This window comes from Protomyctophum bolini, assembly GCF_963924005.1.
Source record: "Protomyctophum bolini genome assembly, chromosome: 14".
NCBI lineage: Eukaryota > Metazoa > Chordata > Actinopteri > Myctophiformes > Myctophidae > Protomyctophum > Protomyctophum bolini.
In genome coordinates, this window is record NC_137875.1 from 40,897,192 (window position 1) to 40,917,505 (window position 20,314).

General features: G+C 41.4%; 2 protein-coding genes across 2 annotated transcripts in view; both read left to right on the top strand.

Moving 5' to 3' along the window:
- Positions 1-10,210, top strand: part of LOC308328630 (large ribosomal subunit protein mL63-like) — a 10,398-nt gene extending 188 nt beyond the window's left edge. Inside the window, exons 1-4 of the mRNA XM_080782605.1 lie at positions 1-46; positions 846-911; positions 1,717-1,874; positions 9,509-10,210. The exon at positions 1-46 is cut by the window's left edge and continues 188 nt beyond it. Of these exons, the coding sequence (XP_080638731.1) occupies positions 9,521-9,835 (315 nt within the window). The 5' untranslated portion in view covers positions 1-46; positions 846-911; positions 1,717-1,874; positions 9,509-9,520 and the 3' untranslated portion in view covers positions 9,836-10,210. The remainder of the gene's footprint in view (positions 47-845; positions 912-1,716; positions 1,875-9,508) is intronic.
- Positions 10,211-11,762: 1,552 nt separating this feature from the next.
- LOC308328075 (voltage-gated delayed rectifier potassium channel KCNH1) overlaps positions 11,763-20,314 on the top strand; it is a gene marked incomplete at both ends in the record, with an annotated part of 63,285 nt that continues 54,733 nt past the window's right edge. The window contains 2 exons of the mRNA XM_080781763.1: positions 11,763-11,835; positions 19,001-19,124. Of these exons, the coding sequence (XP_080637889.1) occupies positions 11,763-11,835; positions 19,001-19,124 (197 nt within the window). The remainder of the gene's footprint in view (positions 11,836-19,000; positions 19,125-20,314) is intronic.

Consider the following 20,314-nt stretch of genomic DNA (forward strand, 5'->3'; position numbering starts at 1 on the left):
CGTTATCCAGCAGACCAACGAGACTACGAAACCCAATGGAATTTTGGTAAGGTTCTTTTTAATTTTTTCCAGAGGGAGGTCAAAATATATTCTCAAATGTTAGGAAAGGACTACTGTTTGTTACGCTAAGATACAAGTTCTGTGTCCCGACCTGAAACTGACAGGTGGGTAATATCTCTATCTCTCTAGTGGATTCGTTTTTAGATCCATCATGTTCATTGTGTACTGTTAAAACACAACATCACTATATTGTTGTAACTGCCGGGGACACTTGCTGGTTTTATTTGTTTATTTACATTGCTTTGGGATATATTTATTTTGACACTTGTTGTACGTTTGGTCTACCTTTTATTTTGAAGTGCCCAGTGTAACAGAGTTAAATAGTTAGTTAAATTGAGTTGTTCATTTGCCCCTTATTGAGCAGTACCAGACATTGTTTTGTTGTTGCAAACTAAGATAATTTATATAGCACTTTGGTTCACTGCATATCACACTGTTTGTCCTAGTGGTGTTCCCGTAGCTGCCGCTCTGTATGTCCTAGTGGTGTTACCGTAGCTACCTCAGTGGATTCCGTGTTCCTATGAGGTGAGGCGGCTCTTTGAAAACGCTGTGATGTTATTTTATGTTTTTGTTATGAAAGAGTGTTCATTTCAGCTGTAAATTGAAGCATACAGTGTCTAATATACATATGACGTTGGGTCATTATGATAATATTATCTGAGAGCAATGAATCTTTTTGTAAACAGCTTTTGGTTTATCACGGGGACTAGTGATGACGTCACACAGTGTTATTCTTTTTGCACGAAAATAAAGTGAGTTTACTGTTTGTGTTGTGTTGCCCACAGACAGTCTGAGGAAGCAGTGGACCAGTTCCAACTACAAATATGTGTTTTATTTGTCTGTTCTTACAGGTATGTGCTATATATATATTGTACCAACTATAACTTGTTATAATTTAATGTTTTGATGGTAGTTCTTCTGTGATTGCAAACTCAATGTTGAGCCCAGTATGCTGCTATGGTATTCTTATTTCAATATTGTATTTGTATTAAAGACCTCTTATAATAAAATTAAAACATGTATTAGACAGAGGCTAATGTTATTGGTTAGGCAAAAAGTATTGGACAGATAAGCTACTGTTATTGGTCAGGTTAAAAAAAGAGTGTTCAATAGCAGACCTAAAAGCACTACAAGCTTGAAAAATAGCAGATCTACAAGCTCATAGCGCACCACCGAGTGGCGCGCTACGAGCTTGTAGGTCTGCTATTTTTTTAAACTGTCAGGATTTAAGACATTTTTGGAATCTGATCTCAGGTCAAAATGCATTAAAGAACCACCATTCTTCCGTGCGTATCATCTCTTTATAATAATACAAAATATATACAGGTAGGAAACAAAAACAACAAAAGGGGGAATTTACTCACGACCCATACAAATTGGTGTGCGACCCGCATATGGGTCCCTGTTTTGGGAAACTAAGGAATAGGGTTTGGGAAGCTCACTGACTTTAATGGAACATTAATGGAACATCTGCACTCTTAAGAGTGCAGATGGACCCATATCCATGTGTTCATGTGTACATTAACCCGTGAGGGTCCATTTGGTTCAAAACTATCACTCATTTTCCTTTCCTTTCCTTTGTTTAAATAACAATGCAGGATAACACATCGAAGAAGGTAAACTCATGAGCTACGTGTCCTCTCTCCCTCTCACCAGACACGGAGACATGTGACTACGGATGGCACAAGTTCCAGGGTCACTGCTACGCTACTTCCCCACCAGGAAGAGCTGGGACGCGGCCGAGAGGGAGTGTCGTGTCCACGGGGCCCACCTGACTAGCCTGCTGTCCCACGAGGAGCAACACTACGTCAACCGTACGTCCCACAAACGCTAATATGGTATCCGTTTCGGGTTCTTGGAAACGCCCCCCAGCCACTGCGCTAGTTTGACTGAGGTTAGGTTTAGGTATAGTTTTACTGAGGTTAGGGTTAGGTATAGTTTTACTGAGGTTAGGGTTAGGTATAGTTTTACTCAAATTTCTATTTGAGAACCTATCATCTCTTTTGCCTATATAATAAATAACATAACCCAAAATAGGGTCACCAGGTTGAAAGTGGTCAAAATCAGGACACACCAGCTGCATTATTGCAGATACTGATGAATACAATAAAATAAAATCACACGTGTGTGTGTGTATTCTTAATTATTATACATCATCATCATCATACAGTACATCATCTCATAAACAACTGAATGTATGTGATTGGTTAGCCCATTTGCTCGTCTACATATGACGTGCATTTCTCCTTTCATTGTCAATGGCCAATATGAGACGTGTGAGGACAAAAGCTGTATATAGACGCCGCTAGACTGTATATAGACGCCGCTAGACTGTATATAGACGCCGCTAGACTGTATATAGACGCCGCTAGACTGTATATAGACGCCGCTAGACTGTATATAGACGCCGCTAGACTGTATATAGACGCCGCTAGACTGTATATAGACGCCGCTAGACTGTATATAGACGCCGCTAGACTGTATATAGACGCCGCTAGACTGTATATAGACGCCGCTAGACTGTATATAGACGCCGCTAGACTGTATATAGACGCCGCTAGACTGTATATAGACGCCGCTAGACTGTATATAGACGCCGCTAGACTGTATATAGACGCCGCTAGAATGTATATAGACGCCGCTAGAATGTATATAGACGCCGCTAGACTGTATATAGACGGTGCTAGACTGTATATAGACGCCGCTAGACTGTATATAGACGCCGCTAGACTGTATATAGACGCTGCTAGACTGTATATAGACGGTGCTAGACTGTATTTAGACGCCGCTAGACTGTATATAGACCGTGCTAGACTGTATATAGACGCCGCTAGACTGTATATAGACGCCGCTAGACTGTATATAGACCGTGCTAGACTGTATATAGACGGTGCTAGACTGTATATAGACGGTGCTAGACTGTATATAGACGGTGCTAGACTGTATATAGACGCCGCTAGACTGTATATAGACGCCGCTAGACTGTATATAGACGCCGCTAGACTGTATATAGACGCTGCTAGACTGTATATAGACGGTGCTAGACTGTATATAGACGCCGCTAGACTGTATTTAGACGCCGCTAGACTGTATATAGACCGTGCTAGACTGTATATAGACGCCGCTAGACTGTATATAGACGGTGCTAGACTGTATATAGACGCCGCTAGACTGTATATAGACGGTGCTAGACTGTATATAGACGGTGCTAGACTGTATATAGACGGCGCTAGACTGTATATAGACGGTGCTAGACTGTATATAGACGGTGCTAGACTGTATATAGACGCCGCTAGACTGTATATAGACGCCGCTAGACTGTATATAGACGGTGCTAGACTGTATATAGACGCCGCTAGACTGTATATAGACGCCGCTAGACTGTATATAGACGCCGCTAGACTGTATATAGACGCCGCTAGACTGTATATAGACGGTGCTAGACTGTATATAGACGCCGCTAGACTGTATATAGACGCCGCTAGACTGTATATAGACGGTGCTAGACTGTATATAGACGCCGCTAGACTGTATATAGACGACGCTAGACTGTATATAGACGGTGCTAGACTGTATATAGACGCCGCTAGACTGTATATAGACGCCGCTAGACTGTATATAGACCGTGCTAGACTGTATATAGACGCCGCTAGACTGTATATAGACGCCGCTAGACTGTATATAGACGGTGCTAGACTGTATATAGACGGTGCTAGACTGTATATAGACGGTGCTAGACTGTATATAGACGGTGCTAGACTGTATATAGACGGTGCTAGACTGTATATAGACGGTGCTAGACTGTATATAGACGGTGCTAGACTGTATATAGACGGTGCTAGACTGTATATAGACGCCGCTAGACTGTATATAGACCGTGCTAGACTGTATATAGACGGTGCTAGACTGTATATAGACGCCGCTAGACTGTATATAGACGGTGCTAGACTGTATATAGACGCCGCTAGACTGTATATAGACGCCGCTAGACTGTATATAGACGGTGCTAGACTGTATATAGACGCCGCTAGACTGTATATAGACGACGCTAGACTGTATATAGACCGTGCTAGACTGTATATAGACGCCGCTAGACTGTATATAGACGCCGCTAGACTGTATATAGACCGTGCTAGACTGTATATAGACGCCGCTAGACTGTATATAGACGCCGCTAGACTGTATATAGACGGTGCTAGACTGTATATAGACGGTGCTAGACTGTATATAGACGGTGCTAGACTGTATATAGACGGTGCTAGACTGTATATAGACCGTGCTAGACTGTATATAGACGCCGCTAGACTGTATATAGACGCCGCTAGACTGTATATAGACGCCGCTAGACTGTATATAGACGCCGCTAGACTGTATATAGACGCCGCTAGACTGTATATAGACGCCGCTAGACTGTATATAGACGCCGCTAGACTGTATATAGACGCCGCTAGACTGTATATAGACGCCGCTAGACTGTATTTAGACGCCGCTAGACTGTATATAGACGCCGCTAGACTGTATATAGACGGTGCTAGACTGTATATAGACGCCGCTAGACTGTATATAGACGGTGCTAGACTGTATATAGACGCCGCTAGACTGTATATAGACGCCGCTAGACTGTATATAGACGCCGCTAGACTGTATATAGACCGTGCTAGACTGTATATAGACGCCGCTAGACTGTATATAGACGCCGCTAGACTGTATATAGACCGTGCTAGACTGTATATAGACGCCGCTAGACTGTATATAGACGGTGCTAGACTGTATATAGACGCCGCTAGACTGTATATAGACGCCGCTAGACTGTATATAGACGCCGCTAGACTGTATATAGACGCCGCTAGACTGTATATAGACGCCGCTATAACTGTATATAGACGGTGCTAGACTGTATATAGACGCCGCTAGACTGTATATAGACGCCGCTAGACTGTATATAGACGCCGCTAGACTGTATATAGACGCCGCTAGACTGTATTTAGACCGTGCTAGACTGTATATAGACGCCGCTAGACTGTATATAGACGGTGCTAGACTGTATATAGACGGTGCTAGACTGTATATAGACGGTGCTAGACTGTATATAGACGCCGCTAGACTGTATATAGACGCCGCTAGACTGTATATAGACGCTGCTAGACTGTATATAGACGCCGCTAGACTGTATATAGACGGTGCTAGACTGTATATAGACGGTGCTAGACTGTATATAGACGGTGCTAGACTGTATATAGACGGCGCTAGACTGTATATAGACGCCGCTAGACTGTATATAGACGGTGCTAGACTGTATATAGACGCCGCTAGACTGTATATAGACGGTGCTAGACTGTATATAGACGCCGCTAGAGTGTATATAGACGCCGCTAGACTGTATATAGACGGTGCTAGACTGTATATAGACGGTGCTAGACTGTATATAGACGGTGCTAGACTGTATATAGACGCCGCTAGACTGTATATAGACGGTGCTAGACTGTATATAGACGGTGCTAGACTGTATATAGACGGTGCTAGACTGTATATAGACGGTGCTAGACTGTATATAGACGGCGCTAGACTGTATATAGACGCCGCTAGACTGTATATAGACGGTGCTAGACTGTATATAGACGCCGCTAGACTGTATATAGACGGTGCTAGACTGTATATAGACGCCGCTAGACTGTATATAGACGCCGCTAGACTGTATATAGACGCCGCTAGACTGTATATAGACGCCGCTAGACTGTATATAGACGCCGCTAGACTGTATATAGACGGTGCTAGACTGTATATAGACGCCGCTAGACTGTATATAGACGGTGCTAGACTGTATATAGACGCCGCTAGACTGTATATAGACGCCGCTAGACTGTATATAGACGCCGCTAGACTGTATATAGACGCCGCTAGACTGTATATAGACGCCGCTAGACTGTATATAGACGGTGCTAGACTGTATATAGACGCCGCTAGACTGTATATAGACGCCGCTAGACTGTATATAGACGCCGCTAGACTGTATATAGACGCCGCTAGACTGTATTTAGACCGTGCTAGACTGTATATAGACGGTGCTAGACTGTATATAGACGGTGCTAGACTGTATATAGACGGTGCTAGACTGTATATAGACGGTGCTAGACTGTATATAGACGCCGCTAGACTGTATATAGACGCCGCTAGACTGTATATAGACGCCGCTAGACTGTATATAGACGCCGCTAGACTGTATATAGACGGTGCTAGACTGTATATAGACGGTGCTAGACTGTATATAGACGCCGCTAGACTGTATATAGACGCCGCTAGACTGTATATAGACGCCGCTAGACTGTATATAGACGCCGCTAGACTGTATATAGACGCCGCTAGACTGTATATAGACGCCGCTAGACTGTATATAGACCGTGCTAGACTGTATATAGACGCCGCTAGAGTGTATATAGACGCCGCTAGACTGTATATAGACGGTGCTAGACTGTATATAGACGGTGCTAGACTGTATATAGACGGTGCTAGACTGTATATAGACGCCGCTAGACTGTATATAGACGGTGCTAGACTGTATATAGACGGTGCTAGACTGTATATAGACGGTGCTAGACTGTATATAGACGGTGCTAGACTGTATATAGACGGCGCTAGACTGTATATAGACGCCGCTAGACTGTATATAGACGGTGCTAGACTGTATATAGACGCCGCTAGACTGTATATAGACGGTGCTAGACTGTATATAGACGCCGCTAGACTGTATATAGACGCCGCTAGACTGTATATAGACGCCGCTAGACTGTATATAGACGCCGCTAGACTGTATATAGACGCCGCTAGACTGTATATAGACGGTGCTAGACTGTATATAGACGCCGCTAGACTGTATATAGACGGTGCTAGACTGTATATAGACGCCGCTAGACTGTATATAGACGCCGCTAGACTGTATATAGACGCCGCTAGACTGTATATAGACGCCGCTAGACTGTATATAGACGCCGCTATAACTGTATATAGACGGTGCTAGACTGTATATAGACGCCGCTAGACTGTATATAGACGCCGCTAGACTGTATATAGACGCCGCTAGACTGTATATAGACGCCGCTAGACTGTATTTAGACCGTGCTAGACTGTATATAGACGCCGCTAGACTGTATATAGACGGTGCTAGACTGTATATAGACGGTGCTAGACTGTATATAGACGGTGCTAGACTGTATATAGACGCCGCTAGACTGTATATAGACGCCGCTAGACTGTATATAGACGCTGCTAGACTGTATATAGACGCCGCTAGACTGTATATAGACGGTGCTAGACTGTATATAGACGGTGCTAGACTGTATATAGACGCCGCTAGACTGTATATAGACGCCGCTAGACTGTATATAGACGCCGCTAGACTGTATATAGACGCCGCTAGACTGTATATAGACGCCGCTAGACTGTATATAGACGCCGCTAGACTGTATATAGACCGTGCTAGACTGTATATAGACGCCGCTAGACTGTATATAGACGCCGCTAGACTGTATATAGACCGTGCTAGACTGTATATAGACGCCGCTAGACTGTATATAGACGGTGCTAGACTGTATATAGACGCCGCTAGAGTGTATATAGACGCCGCTAGACTGTATATAGACGGTGCTAGACTGTATATAGACGGTGCTAGACTGTATATAGACGGTGCTAGACTGTATATAGACGCCGCTAGACTGTATATAGACGGTGCTAGACTGTATATAGACGGTGCTAGACTGTATATAGACGGTGCTAGACTGTATATAGACGGTGCTAGACTGTATATAGACGGCGCTAGACTGTATATAGACGCCGCTAGACTGTATATAGACGCCGCTAGACTGTATATAGACGCCGCTAGACTGTATATAGACGCCGCTAGACTGTATATAGACGCCGCTATTATTATTATTAATATTAGGGTATAAGAAGTTGAAGGATAAAATTACCGGTAAGTCTGATAATGTACCGTGCATGTTCACATCATGTAATAGGCCTATGCTTTTAACATAAGACCATTTTTCAAAATTGTAACATTTGATCTGACAAAATACTACCAATGTTACCTGTAACATAAGTGATTCCACCGGGGCCCTCTGATTCCCAAATGACCTCCATTGCAGCACATCATATTATTGTAGGTACACTGGTACACTACACACCAAACCTGGGGTCAGCTCCTCTTTGTCATGTCAAATGTCAAAAAAGTTATGTCAGAAAACATGTCCTATAGATTCACACAGCGGCCGGCATTTTACAGCAGCTAGTTGTACTGCCTGACTAAACACATGTAAACTTATTCAGTGAAGCAGGTATGGGGCACACTACATTGTCAGGTGTGAGTAATTATACTCCACCCAACTACAAAGCACCTGGCAATTTGTGTTCCCCATGCATGGGATATAAGGCAGCTATATATTCTATACTCTATAGGTCGAGACTCGATATACGTACATCTGCAGAATAACCTCAACATGACAATGAAGGTTCAATGTTGTCCACATGCATTTAGCTATAGATAATACCACTTGATCCTCACTCATGGTCAGGTACCCTTAAAGTGTAATTTGGTCACATTGTGTACACACTAAGAGTTCCAAATTGATCAGTGTCTGAGGAAACCAGAACAAAATAATACTGTACTCGTAACTGTACGCAAGTTGTATAACGATACAGAAACCTTTAACACTGATGCTTTTACTGTCTATAATTTGCTATTTGGTGGCAAATTATTGTTATCACTCAAAAGTCATTACTGTGACCTGGCTTTCTTTTTATGATTTGTACTTTCTTTATTTTCTTCAATATGTAAACATTGACAAGACACAACCAAAGAAATAGACAAAACAATACAATACTACAGATGCACAAAAAAAGGAACATAACAAACACATAACAAAATAAACAAAACAATACAATACTATAGATGCACAGAAATATCCCGCAGTCCACCCCAGCCCCAATTCCAGACATAGTTCTTCAATATATTTTTCCAACATTGCAGCTCGTTCAGAGCTCACTCAGAGCTAGAGTCCTGATACATGCATATGGTAAAAGCCCCATTTTAAGTCATAGTCGTCCATTCTATTGAGCAGCCTGTATGACAGTCGTTCGTAAGCGGCCACTAGTCCCATTGAGGCGTCCCAAAGGGACGGTGCCGGTGCAGATGGGGCCTTCCAGTCCTTGACCAGCAGCCTCCTACCTGACATGATGGCCGTTTGTATCCATTCAGCTAAAGGAGGAGCAACGTGCCTCAATGTGGCAGGATCCCCCAGAATGAACAGACTGGGTGAAAAAGGAATGTGTAGGCCCGCTATTCTCTCCAGTCTTTCATGTATAGCGGTCCAGTATTCCTGAATTCTGGGACCCCCCCAAAGCATGTGTACAAGTGTACCGTCTCTATCCTGACACCTCCTGTGACCTGTCTTTCCAGACATCCATCATCATGTTTCTGACCATGGCGTTGTTGCGGAAAGGTGTCCCGGGGAAACAGTGGATCGGAAAGTACCGTCGATTTCGGCCCATCACGTGGCAGATGAAACGCAACATGGTGGCGCAGTTGGAGCGCGAGGCCGAGAACGAGTACTGGATCAGCAGGCCGTACATGACTCCGGAGCAGGAGTTTGGCCATGCCGCCGAGCGGAGAGCACAGCGGTGGAACAACATCAGGGACAATAACTTCGGCAGGAACTTTCCCGAACACAAGTACATCACAGACCACCTGGGTCATCTGAACACTACCAAGACATGGTCAAGTTAACTGCTCAGTTGTGACATACTTTATCCTGTGTCATGAGTGACTGTGTAACTTATGTATGTAGGCAATCTCTGTTTTGTATGCCGATTAATGCTGGCAGTGGGTCTCTTAAAAGTATCTTGCTGATTTATGAACCAAATCCAGACTATATTAATTCTGTCACGCAGAAAAGGGGAGTTGTTTGACCAACATTTCACTGTCCCATAAGAAACACTAGTCATGCGGACAGGTTCTTTTTTTATTAATATGTAAAGTAGTTTGGACTGGCTTGCTTGTATCAGCCAAGCGACAAGTATATTTTACTGTTTAAAATGTGCTAGACCCCTGGGAGCTGGATTGCTGAAATTCATAATAAATTGCCATATCGTAAAAACATAAGCAATCATGTCAGCTGTGTCATTTGTTCATTGTGTGTTCATAGTGTCAATGTGAAACAATCTGGCAGTGACCAACTGACCATACATAATTTACATTGCAATGCACGCTATACATGTTTGTTTTATTAATATCTTGTCTTTAAAGTGAATTATTTGTAGATGTAATACATTTTATATTAAATGCTCGCTGTTATGGAATAGCAGGCATGGCATTCAGTGTATGATTTGATGCCTTTTCAAGGGTTCAAAAAAGTGAAAGAAATATATTGTAAAAGCACCCAAATAATTATACTATAATGGTATTGACAGACAAGACAGCCTAGATAATGGTTTAGTGATCACACTTTAAAAAGCAGGGTGTTATTTTCTTACATAAGTGTCCCCTGGGCCCTGCAATTTTTACCATTACAGCAACCAGCATAAGCTACACATTGGTGGAAATGGAACAAATGCAGTCTACCTTCAATCAGTATACTCCACCAATTTACCAGACTTTTATAAGCTATATAATATTCATGATAGCTTAATATCATACAATATGCCTAATTTGAAATAATGTAAATTATTAAATTACTCGCCATACAGTCTAAATACTATTTAATGCACTTGAACTGGATTGCCAATCAAATGTCGTCTTATACAATGACAATAATATTCTTCTGATCAAATGCGAGAAATTCTCCATATGTCGCAGAGTCAGACTCGCAGTCCAGAAGAGAGTGGCAGGATGGATATAGTTTCCTCGCCATCTCAAAGCATGCATTCCGCAATTCAGGCTTCAGCCCCATCTTTCTTCAGTATAGCCTACTACTGTACGTCGTTGTGGGACGCGAGTCGTGATCGAACGATGGCTGCCTGCGTGTGTTGGCTGGCTCCCTCCCTCCCTCCCAGTCACCACACCACCCACCCCACCCGTTTGTTAGCTGTGCTGGGACATTACGGTTTCTGTCAGTGACCCACCAGCCTCCCTCTCTTTCTCTTTTAGGCTCTTGAATGTTTTTTCCCATGGGATAAATAAGAACATGCTGTTGTCTTTAGCCTGTCTGTCTTGGGAGTTGAAGCTCTGGGCTTTACATTTATGGTCCACCGCTAATGTGGCCAAAATGCGTCGTTGACCATTGACACCGAGTCGACCAATGGTGGTCAGGTGGGTGATTAATTTGTCGCATTCACATTTCGCACAGTGCATTAGCTGGGACGCGTGTTAATTAAGTGTAGTGTTGTCGCATGGCCAGCAGATGGACCCGTAAGCATATTGTATTGTATTAACTCGTCAGAATCTGGTCCCACGGCCCCTCCTTCCTCCTAAACTCCCATGCGCGTCCATGCTGATGTGCGCTCACGCGTTGTTTTCCTTCCCCGAGATGCGCAGGGATGCTCTTCTTGCACCGTACACCACATCCATCCCAGCACACAACCCTCCCCAACTACCCGCATCACGTCTCAAAAGAGGGGAGACCATGAAGAGAGACGTCTGGAGCAGCGCTACGCCCCTGGATAGAAGATCTCCCTCCTTATCCATGCACCCACGGAGCACTGAGTGAAGCGACAGGATGGCAGGGGGTCGCAGAGGACTTGTGGCCCCTCAGAACACTTTTTTGGAGAATATTGTCAGGCGATCGAACGGTAAGGATTGGATGGAGTTCTGTGTAGCCTATCATTAAACTTACAAAAAAAGACAGCAGCATGCCAGTCCATTTTTAGAAACGATTATCAAACATTTCTAATAATATACGAATCTTGCTTAAACAGACAATTAATTAAGCATCGGAGTTGCAAGTATTGGGCAGTTGTGATCAGATGGCCACCAGCCCCTTTGTGAAGTTATCTTTCTGTGTTTATGTTTACGTACTGTATTTTCGACCTACTCCTCAGTCGTAAGCATGCCCCAAATATTGGTTTCAGAATATCAATATTCGTATTATTCCTACAGTTGGAAAATGTAGACTGTAGCATGGGATTTCTGGTGAATGAAGGAAAAGTCTAGGCTAAACATCAGTGCAGTCAGTGCGTGTGCGTGTGCGTGTGCGTGTGTGTGTGCGTGTGCGTGCGTGTGTGTGTGTGTGTGTGTGTGTCCTCTCATCCTGCAAAGTGCATATGTTGCATTTACAATATCTGTCTACTGATGCCTTGGTGGGAATTGAACCCCTATAATGCAAGCTCAGATACAACTGATCTGTTGTAAGAGATTATTTCCATGCATAATGCTCTCTTGGTTGGTCTCTCTAAACTAGATACAGTAGATACTATCTTCATAATTCTCGCTTTTGTTTGAATTCAGACAAAAGCCTAAATTGTATAAGCTCACTACAATGAACAATGCACTATGCTTACTGCAGGGCAGGCAATATAAAATAAATAATTCAGTTTGTCAATTTTGTACATTTATCTAAACATGCAAGCAATTGTTAAGTATCATACAAATGTTTTATGAAATACAACATTATAGGCCTAAAGCCTGGCACACAAACTCATATCTCATAAGTGAAGCCATAATTCTACATAGGTTACTACATTGCCATGTTATGTAGTATTATAATTAAATTAAGTAGGCCTAAGTAAGTATTAAGTATTAAGTATATAATAAGTGTAGCCTATTTTAACAATACGGTCACAATATGTTGACAAAATATTACATTAGGCTACCAAACAATTAGTTATTTATCATCTCAATAAAACAAACCAAAAGGTTCTGACTTCATCTCTACGTCAATATTGTGTTTTGCACAATCTGCAGATCAGTGAATATTTTACGAGATAATATATTTTCATAAATGAATGGGGAGAACAATGAGTCACAAACTCACAATAGAACAATGTTAGAATATATTGTTGCATTTTTGCCTCTCTACCTGTAATATCTCCTCGTAATGATTGGCCTCACACACAATTTCACCCTTTAGTTGTCCAAAAACATACTATCCAACACCTCTTCTCCATTTAATAAAGGGGGGAGAAAGAAAAGAACACACTACACATTGTAAGAGCTGTATTTGTATTTTTGGCAAAGTCGAGGTACAATGTCCAATGTTGTTTGATAAGGCCGAACTTAACATCTGTTCTATGTGCATCATCCTCAGACTATAGCAGTTTCAACAAGAGTGTGTATGTACTATGTTTTGGACATTTGAAACCTCCCATGTCATTCCCATTTTCACTCACACAGTATAGCTTCCAATTGCTCTAATAATTGAGAATACTTGAAATCATTTTTGCATATTCACATTCATGGTCGAGAATATCATAAAGTGTTTTTATCTAAAAAATCATTTAAAAAACAAATTGAACAAGATTTTGAGTTTGTAATTATGAAGTTTTAAAGACTAACGTTAGTAATATTATTTTATGTAATTTCCATATTATTACATATGGAATGGAGAATGTTTTTGGGAACAAGTTGTGTCATCATATAATCCTGATAGAGATACAACAGGAGCACTCGTAACTCCATCACTCACTCACACCACTTTCCTGTCTACAGTCTTTCCTTTCCTGCTGTTTACATTTCAGTCTCACAGCAGGAAAGGAAGGACAGGAGAGTGGTGTGAGTGATGGAGTAAGAGTGTCCCTGTTGTATCTCAATTATTATGACACAACTTGTTCCCCCAAAAAATGGCACCCAGTTAAGAAACCTGGTGGGTAATTTTCACTGTCCTTGCGTCCAGTATAAGACAATGTGCATAATGATATGTTACTAACGATGCAGTTGGAGCTGAAAAGTATAATATAGTACAAATGAGTTGTCCCCCGTGTAGATTTATATTACATTACTTTCATATTGGGTGGGTGGGAAATAAAAAAAATAGTTTTATTTCATTCTCGTTGTCCCCCCTGAGTTGGTCAGGGAAACCAAGCTTTGGCAAGCAGTTCAGTGTGGAACAAAATATAATAATATAATATAATATATAAAAAAGTCTAGATTATTAGTAAATGTATACTCATTTATTTCACCCTCAAATTAGTAATGTAAATGTAGATCTGCCTGGAAGAGCTCCATTCATGATGGAATAGATTGTTACATGATTACATCCATGTCTCGCTTTTTGATAAATGTGTTCTATATTTGCAAGTCATTATTTAGCTTTCCTCAGATAAAAGGAATAACTTAAATTACATGTCAATTTGGTTATTTCCCCTGAGGTTCTCTATATTGCTGTGATGTAAAGAGAAGCCATCCTCTTATACAGACCCGTAGGGACATGAGCCTAGAATAGTTCTCGTTTCTGATGTGTAAATAAGGTCTCTTCTTGCTTTACAAACTCTCATGTTAGCTCGAGTTTTTAACCCAAAAATGTCTCAATCTTATACCATCAACAGCCAATGTGTATCCAAGTATCAACTACTTGTCCTGTCAAAGTGTGCTTGAGCTATAGACAGACTGAACAGTGAACACGCAAACTAGCTCGCTCATTTTAAGTCGCACTAGAAAACAATGGCAGGTAAATGTCTCACAAAATGTGAAGCACACCCATGCCACCATGCGCTCTGTCAGTGCAGGGACTGATCAAGGCTATTCCTGTAAATACACTGGAAATAGTTGGCCACCAATATTCTAGCTGTAAATGGGTTAAAAGAGAAATCAGTCATTAAAATGTTACAGACCATAGAATCATTGAATCAAGATGGACGGCAGTACATGCAGTGCCATTAACATCCCTCTTCAAGATCAAATTTGCCTTTAATATGTTGAAATTATAGATTTTTCCAGAGTCCAGACTCCAGACACAAAATCCCAGTATCCTAATAGTACAGTAATTTGACTGAAACTCTAAATGACCAATGCCTAACCAGTTTCACAAGTCTCACTGTGTTTTTCCACACCTTTTGAACATGAATGGAATGGCAGTGATGGCGTTTAAGGACCAAATATAAACATACACGCAATATAAATAAAGTTAGATTGCTTCTCCACAATACAGTAATAGTGCCCCAGGGATTGGTCCTGGGACCACTTCTGTCCATTATGTAATCAGTCTCAAAAAAAAATAAAAAAATCCAACACTAATGTTATGCTGATAATACTGTGATATATTGCTCTGTGTATACTCCAAACCAGGCTCTTGTCAGGTACAACTTGCTTCTCTCCTCCGCTTCATCAGCGCCCATATCCAGAGGCGGTGGGTTGGCGAAAGGGCCTTTTCTGTGTGGAGTTTGCATGTTCTCCCCGTGTCCCCTAAAAAAGAAAAAATGCAGTAATTATGGTTATTATACTGCCTCCGCCTGGTCAGCTGGGGGCTTTTTTTTAGATTAAAAAAAGAAAGAAAAAAAAATGAATGAAAACAGTAATGGAAAAATCACGGCTCCCTCACACATTAGAATGTTCTTGAGTGATTTTTCCTTTTTCCTTTTCTTTTTTTTAAATATATTTTTGAGTGGTGCAACGACTCAAAGGAACAGCAATGTCCGTGTTCACCTATGCCTACATGTGTTCACCTATGTGCGTATGTGTTGGTTAATGAGCACCGGTATATGACTGCGTACCAGTAGGGCCGCTGTTGTGCCAGAAACAGAGAGAGGGATAGTGCTGCACTGTTGCCTGCTAATGAGAGAGAGGGAGCGCGAGAGAGAGAGAGAGAGAGGTGGGTTAAAATATCCCTTTAATCTGTATCTGCCCACTATTATAAATAGGAATTGTAATTGACAATTCCCTCATTTAAGCCTCACATTCAGCAACTGATGCAAAACAACTGAAGTCCTTGTTGAGGCCAAAGGGCAAATTGGCAAATTGCTGCTGCCTACTGTAGTACTGTCTACCATTGAGCCCTGAAATGTATTACAGAATAAAGCCCTTATACTTGCCATTGGTCTTATGCTCAGGTTTGATGATCTGCCATGTTGGCAGATCTACAAGCTCACCGCGTGCCACCGAGTGGCGCGCTACGAGCTTGTAGGTCTGCTATTTTTGGAAAATCGAAGAACGACTGACATAGAAACATGGCCTTTTCAGAAAACTGTCAGGATGTAGAAGACATTTTTTAGAATCTGATCTGGGGTCAGAATGGGTTAAGTATGCTGATCACTGTGCTTGGAATCAGATGCAAAGTGACCTGCATCTCCAGGAGCTGGTCTCACTACTGGATGCATGTGTATAGTAATGCTGTAGTTGTTTTGATTCATATTGCCTGTTTGATGTTGATGACTAATGCTGAGGATCTCTTTCTTGATATTTTATGATTGTGTTTCTTTTACGTCTGAAACCAAAATTTGTTCTGCTGCCTGTCTTGGCCAGAAGAACGCACTTGCACCAGTTCATGTCATAGCAGCATATTGTAACACGAGTATTATAATATCACCATCTTGGTGGTCACTTCACATCCTTTATTAAGCGAACGATGATGTTTTTCTCTGTTATTTATTAACCTATTTTTTTTTTTCTTTTTAAATGTTTCAGTTTGGACACTGTCAAATAGACAGACAGGTATTATAACACATATAGTTTGTAGTGTTGCCTATGTTTCCCCTCTCTATTATTCCTCTCTTTGTAGTGTACATCACAACATGTTCTATACCAAATGCTGTTAATTTACAAGGCACACATTTGTTTGATATGTTAGACCATAACTGTGTGCTGCCACACAATATACTAAATGAACATTCACAGGGCTATACTGCCAAAATAACTTATCCATGTTTACCGACAATAACATGCACATGACCATTGTAAAATAACACATTGGCATGGAACTATATCATTCTCTGTCATTCTGTGTCAATAGACTGATGTGCTTAATTGTCAGGTCAATGTGTTTTGTTGTGACGTGATCATAGAGATGTTGACCAGTTTAGATCATGTGCGTGCGTGCGTGCGTGCGTGCGTGCGTGCGTGTCCATACCTGTCTTGGAAATGTGTGTCTTATGGCAATTGCATAGTTTTCAATTTATTTTCACTTTCTTCCACCTTTGTTTCTTTCCCTGTGAGGTGGCCATTGAATCTTTGCATCAATAATGTGTCTTCAAAGTGCAAAAGTTATTATTAATTTTATTTTTTACAAATATATTCACATTTTATTTTCACATCCATAGTTTGTCTGTTTCAGTGGAAAGTGGAAATATTCATCTGAAATGTAAATGGACAGCTGAACAATCTGTGTGGCCGTAGCTCTAAAACCTTACACACATAACTGTCAGTGAGATATTATGCAGTCTGTATTGTACTCAGTATATGATCATGTTTACGTTTGTGTTATTATTTTTAGTCACATATGGTGACATTAGTAGAAGCAGTGAAAGTGCACAATGGGTAAATCATCTCAATAAAACCACCAGTTTGCACTGCAGGATGTTTGATCATATTTGAAGTGAACCATTCTTAGGTCCAAGAAAACATTAATCTATGACACTAGAATGAGCTTGAGTAACAATAAGGAACATTTACGTAGCGGTATATCATATATCATAATGGTATACCATAATATTTTACATTATTTCAGTTGCTATACATGTTGACTTATATCTTCATATCCTTTTAAATAGGTTATACAAATACAATGTTAAGACGAGAATCAATGTATCTGTAAAAAATGCTTTAAAATCTATGAAAGAGCATACATTCATGTTCAATTTAAAACTGGTAAACATGGGATGCTATGTCACGTTTGAATAATTTAGACAAACCAGTATACAGCTAATTAGTCACTTTCAATGTCAGAGACCTTAAAAAGGGATTTCACACACAGTGTCTGGGTGATTGCAAGGGTAAAGTACCACCAGCCCACCATAGTGATGACTAGGGTTTGGTTTCTCATACTGTAGGTGCCCCCGGCTGGTTGGGTGCTCCAACAGACACAATCATTGGCCATGTTCGTGGGTGGGAAGCCGGCTGTCGCTGTTTTAGTGAGAAGAGGGGTCTCTGATTTCCAATGACATAGAATACACCTTTCTTTTGGCTGCCTGGGCATGGCTAATAAAAATACGTTTCTTTTCAGGACCATCAAAATGTGTCAATATTTTGACATCACCCCAAGATACAGTATATATAGCTGTGCGAGGATCAGCAGTTAATTTCTTTCAAGATTTTTTTTAGAGGATTAGATTCTTTCGCATTTCCCAAAACGTGATTACGTGTCCCCCTTTTTCATCTGAGGCACTTGGGTGATGTCTCATCATGACTGAATTGATATAGTCCGTGTGGTGTATATAATACATTCTATGCAAAATGCTGAATTATAGCCTGTGTTTACTGTTTTGGTGTTTATTAGAGTTATTTGTGTGTTCTGGAGTATAGGGACTATGCCGTTCATGCAAGGTGTATTCATCATCAGCCAGACCGAATCAGCCGGAGGCGACAGTGTTGTGTGATATTATAGTCTGGCTTATTAGCCAGGCTAGTATTCATGTTGAATGTCTTTTTCCCCCCATTTGTTTATGAGTTGTACCATGTCATCTTTCAAATTCATTATTCAGCTAAATGTAATTGGAATTCAATTTGAGTCAACATGTGCTACGATATGTGGCATTCAGAACTTCTCCTCAATCATATACATTATCATACAATAACATCACATTTGCGAGGTTCATGGTAATGTTCAATGAGGACAGAGATTAATTCTAAAGACACATATTATTACAGCATACTACTGTAAGTGTAGTCATTTCCTGAATAACTGTTATTCCACTGCATTTAGCCCAGATTATTTGTTTTGTTTGAGATCAAATGCATTTGGCATTGGTCTTTCCATGTTGATGCAATACTTGTAGCTTAATGTTTTGTCAAATGTTATGTTATTGCTGACAGTTTTTACGTAACACCTTCAAGTATTCAGCCTTTTCTTTCCCATTTAATTTTAAACAGACACCAACTTTGTCCTTGGAAATGCACAGATAGTGGACTGGCCCATTGTCTACAGCAATGATGGTTTCTGCAAGTTGTCGGGGTACCACAGGGCTGAAGTCATGCAGAAAAGCAGCACATGCAGGTAGGCGAGGAGATATTTCAGCATAAATATAAAGTCATATACTGTGTAACGTTTTCAACTAAACCTCTCTATACCGTACTTTTAGTCATGAGTTTGCCCCCCAATACTCACACCAACATGACGCAGGCACCGGCAATGCATAAGGGCAATGTATTTATTTATTTATTTCATTCAACTTAATACAGTACACACTTCTGACAATGTTGTTGCGTTCCAAAATGTCCTTGACGCGAGGACTCTACAGCGTTTGTTTTGGCGGTGGAACTATTAAACTGTCCGAACTATTACGCAATATGACTTTAATATTGCAGGGGTAACAACTTTGGCATTGAGGTGTGGTTTGTTGGTAAGCCGGGGTAATTAGGGCGTCGAGAGTCACCTGGTGCAACAGAGTAGGATATATGTGAGAAATGTGTGCTGTGCAACACTGGGCTGTGCACACGAAATGTGTGCTGTGCAACACTAATTGAGTTGTCGGCTCACAGCCATTAACCACTCGAACCGTACTGTACTTATCTGACTGGTGCATTATGTTTGTTTCATGTTTATTTGAATTTGCGACAAGCATCGGGTGAGCTGACGCAGGTCATTTTCCAGCTATTGTTGGTGCGCAACAGTTGCATTTTCCCACCCTGACATCAAAAGAAGTGATGTGGGTAGTACGCTCACCTGGGCACCTTTGACAACCAGAAAAATAAATCAGACCAGTCTGAAGTGAGTGGTGCTGGACTGTACTCGTGCTTTAGTACTGTACTGTAATGTACAAGGCCTCCTCCCTGGCCTCTGTGTGTGTGTGTGTGTGTGTGTGTGTGTGTGTGTGCGCGCGCGTGTGCGTGTGCGTGTGCGTGTGTGTGTGTGTGTGTGTGTGTGTGTGAGTGACGCTGCTCAACGCTAATACCATCTAGTGGTATTAGCGAGGTGTTTCTGCTGTTTGTGCTCAGACACAGGGACACACGTAGCTGCGTATAGGAGTGGCTAGCACCACTCAAAAACGGTGTCCTTAACTTAGCGTAAGCAGTCTGAGCTAGTGACACCGACAATGTTCAGTTTGTTCCTATATACACCTAGCTTCTATGCCACTGCATCAGTCTAAGAAGAATATTATTGTAGGTGTGGCTTACCGCTTTACAAAAACCTTTTATAGAGCAATAAGTAAGTGGCTTTGGGAACCAACGATTCCAGACCAATGT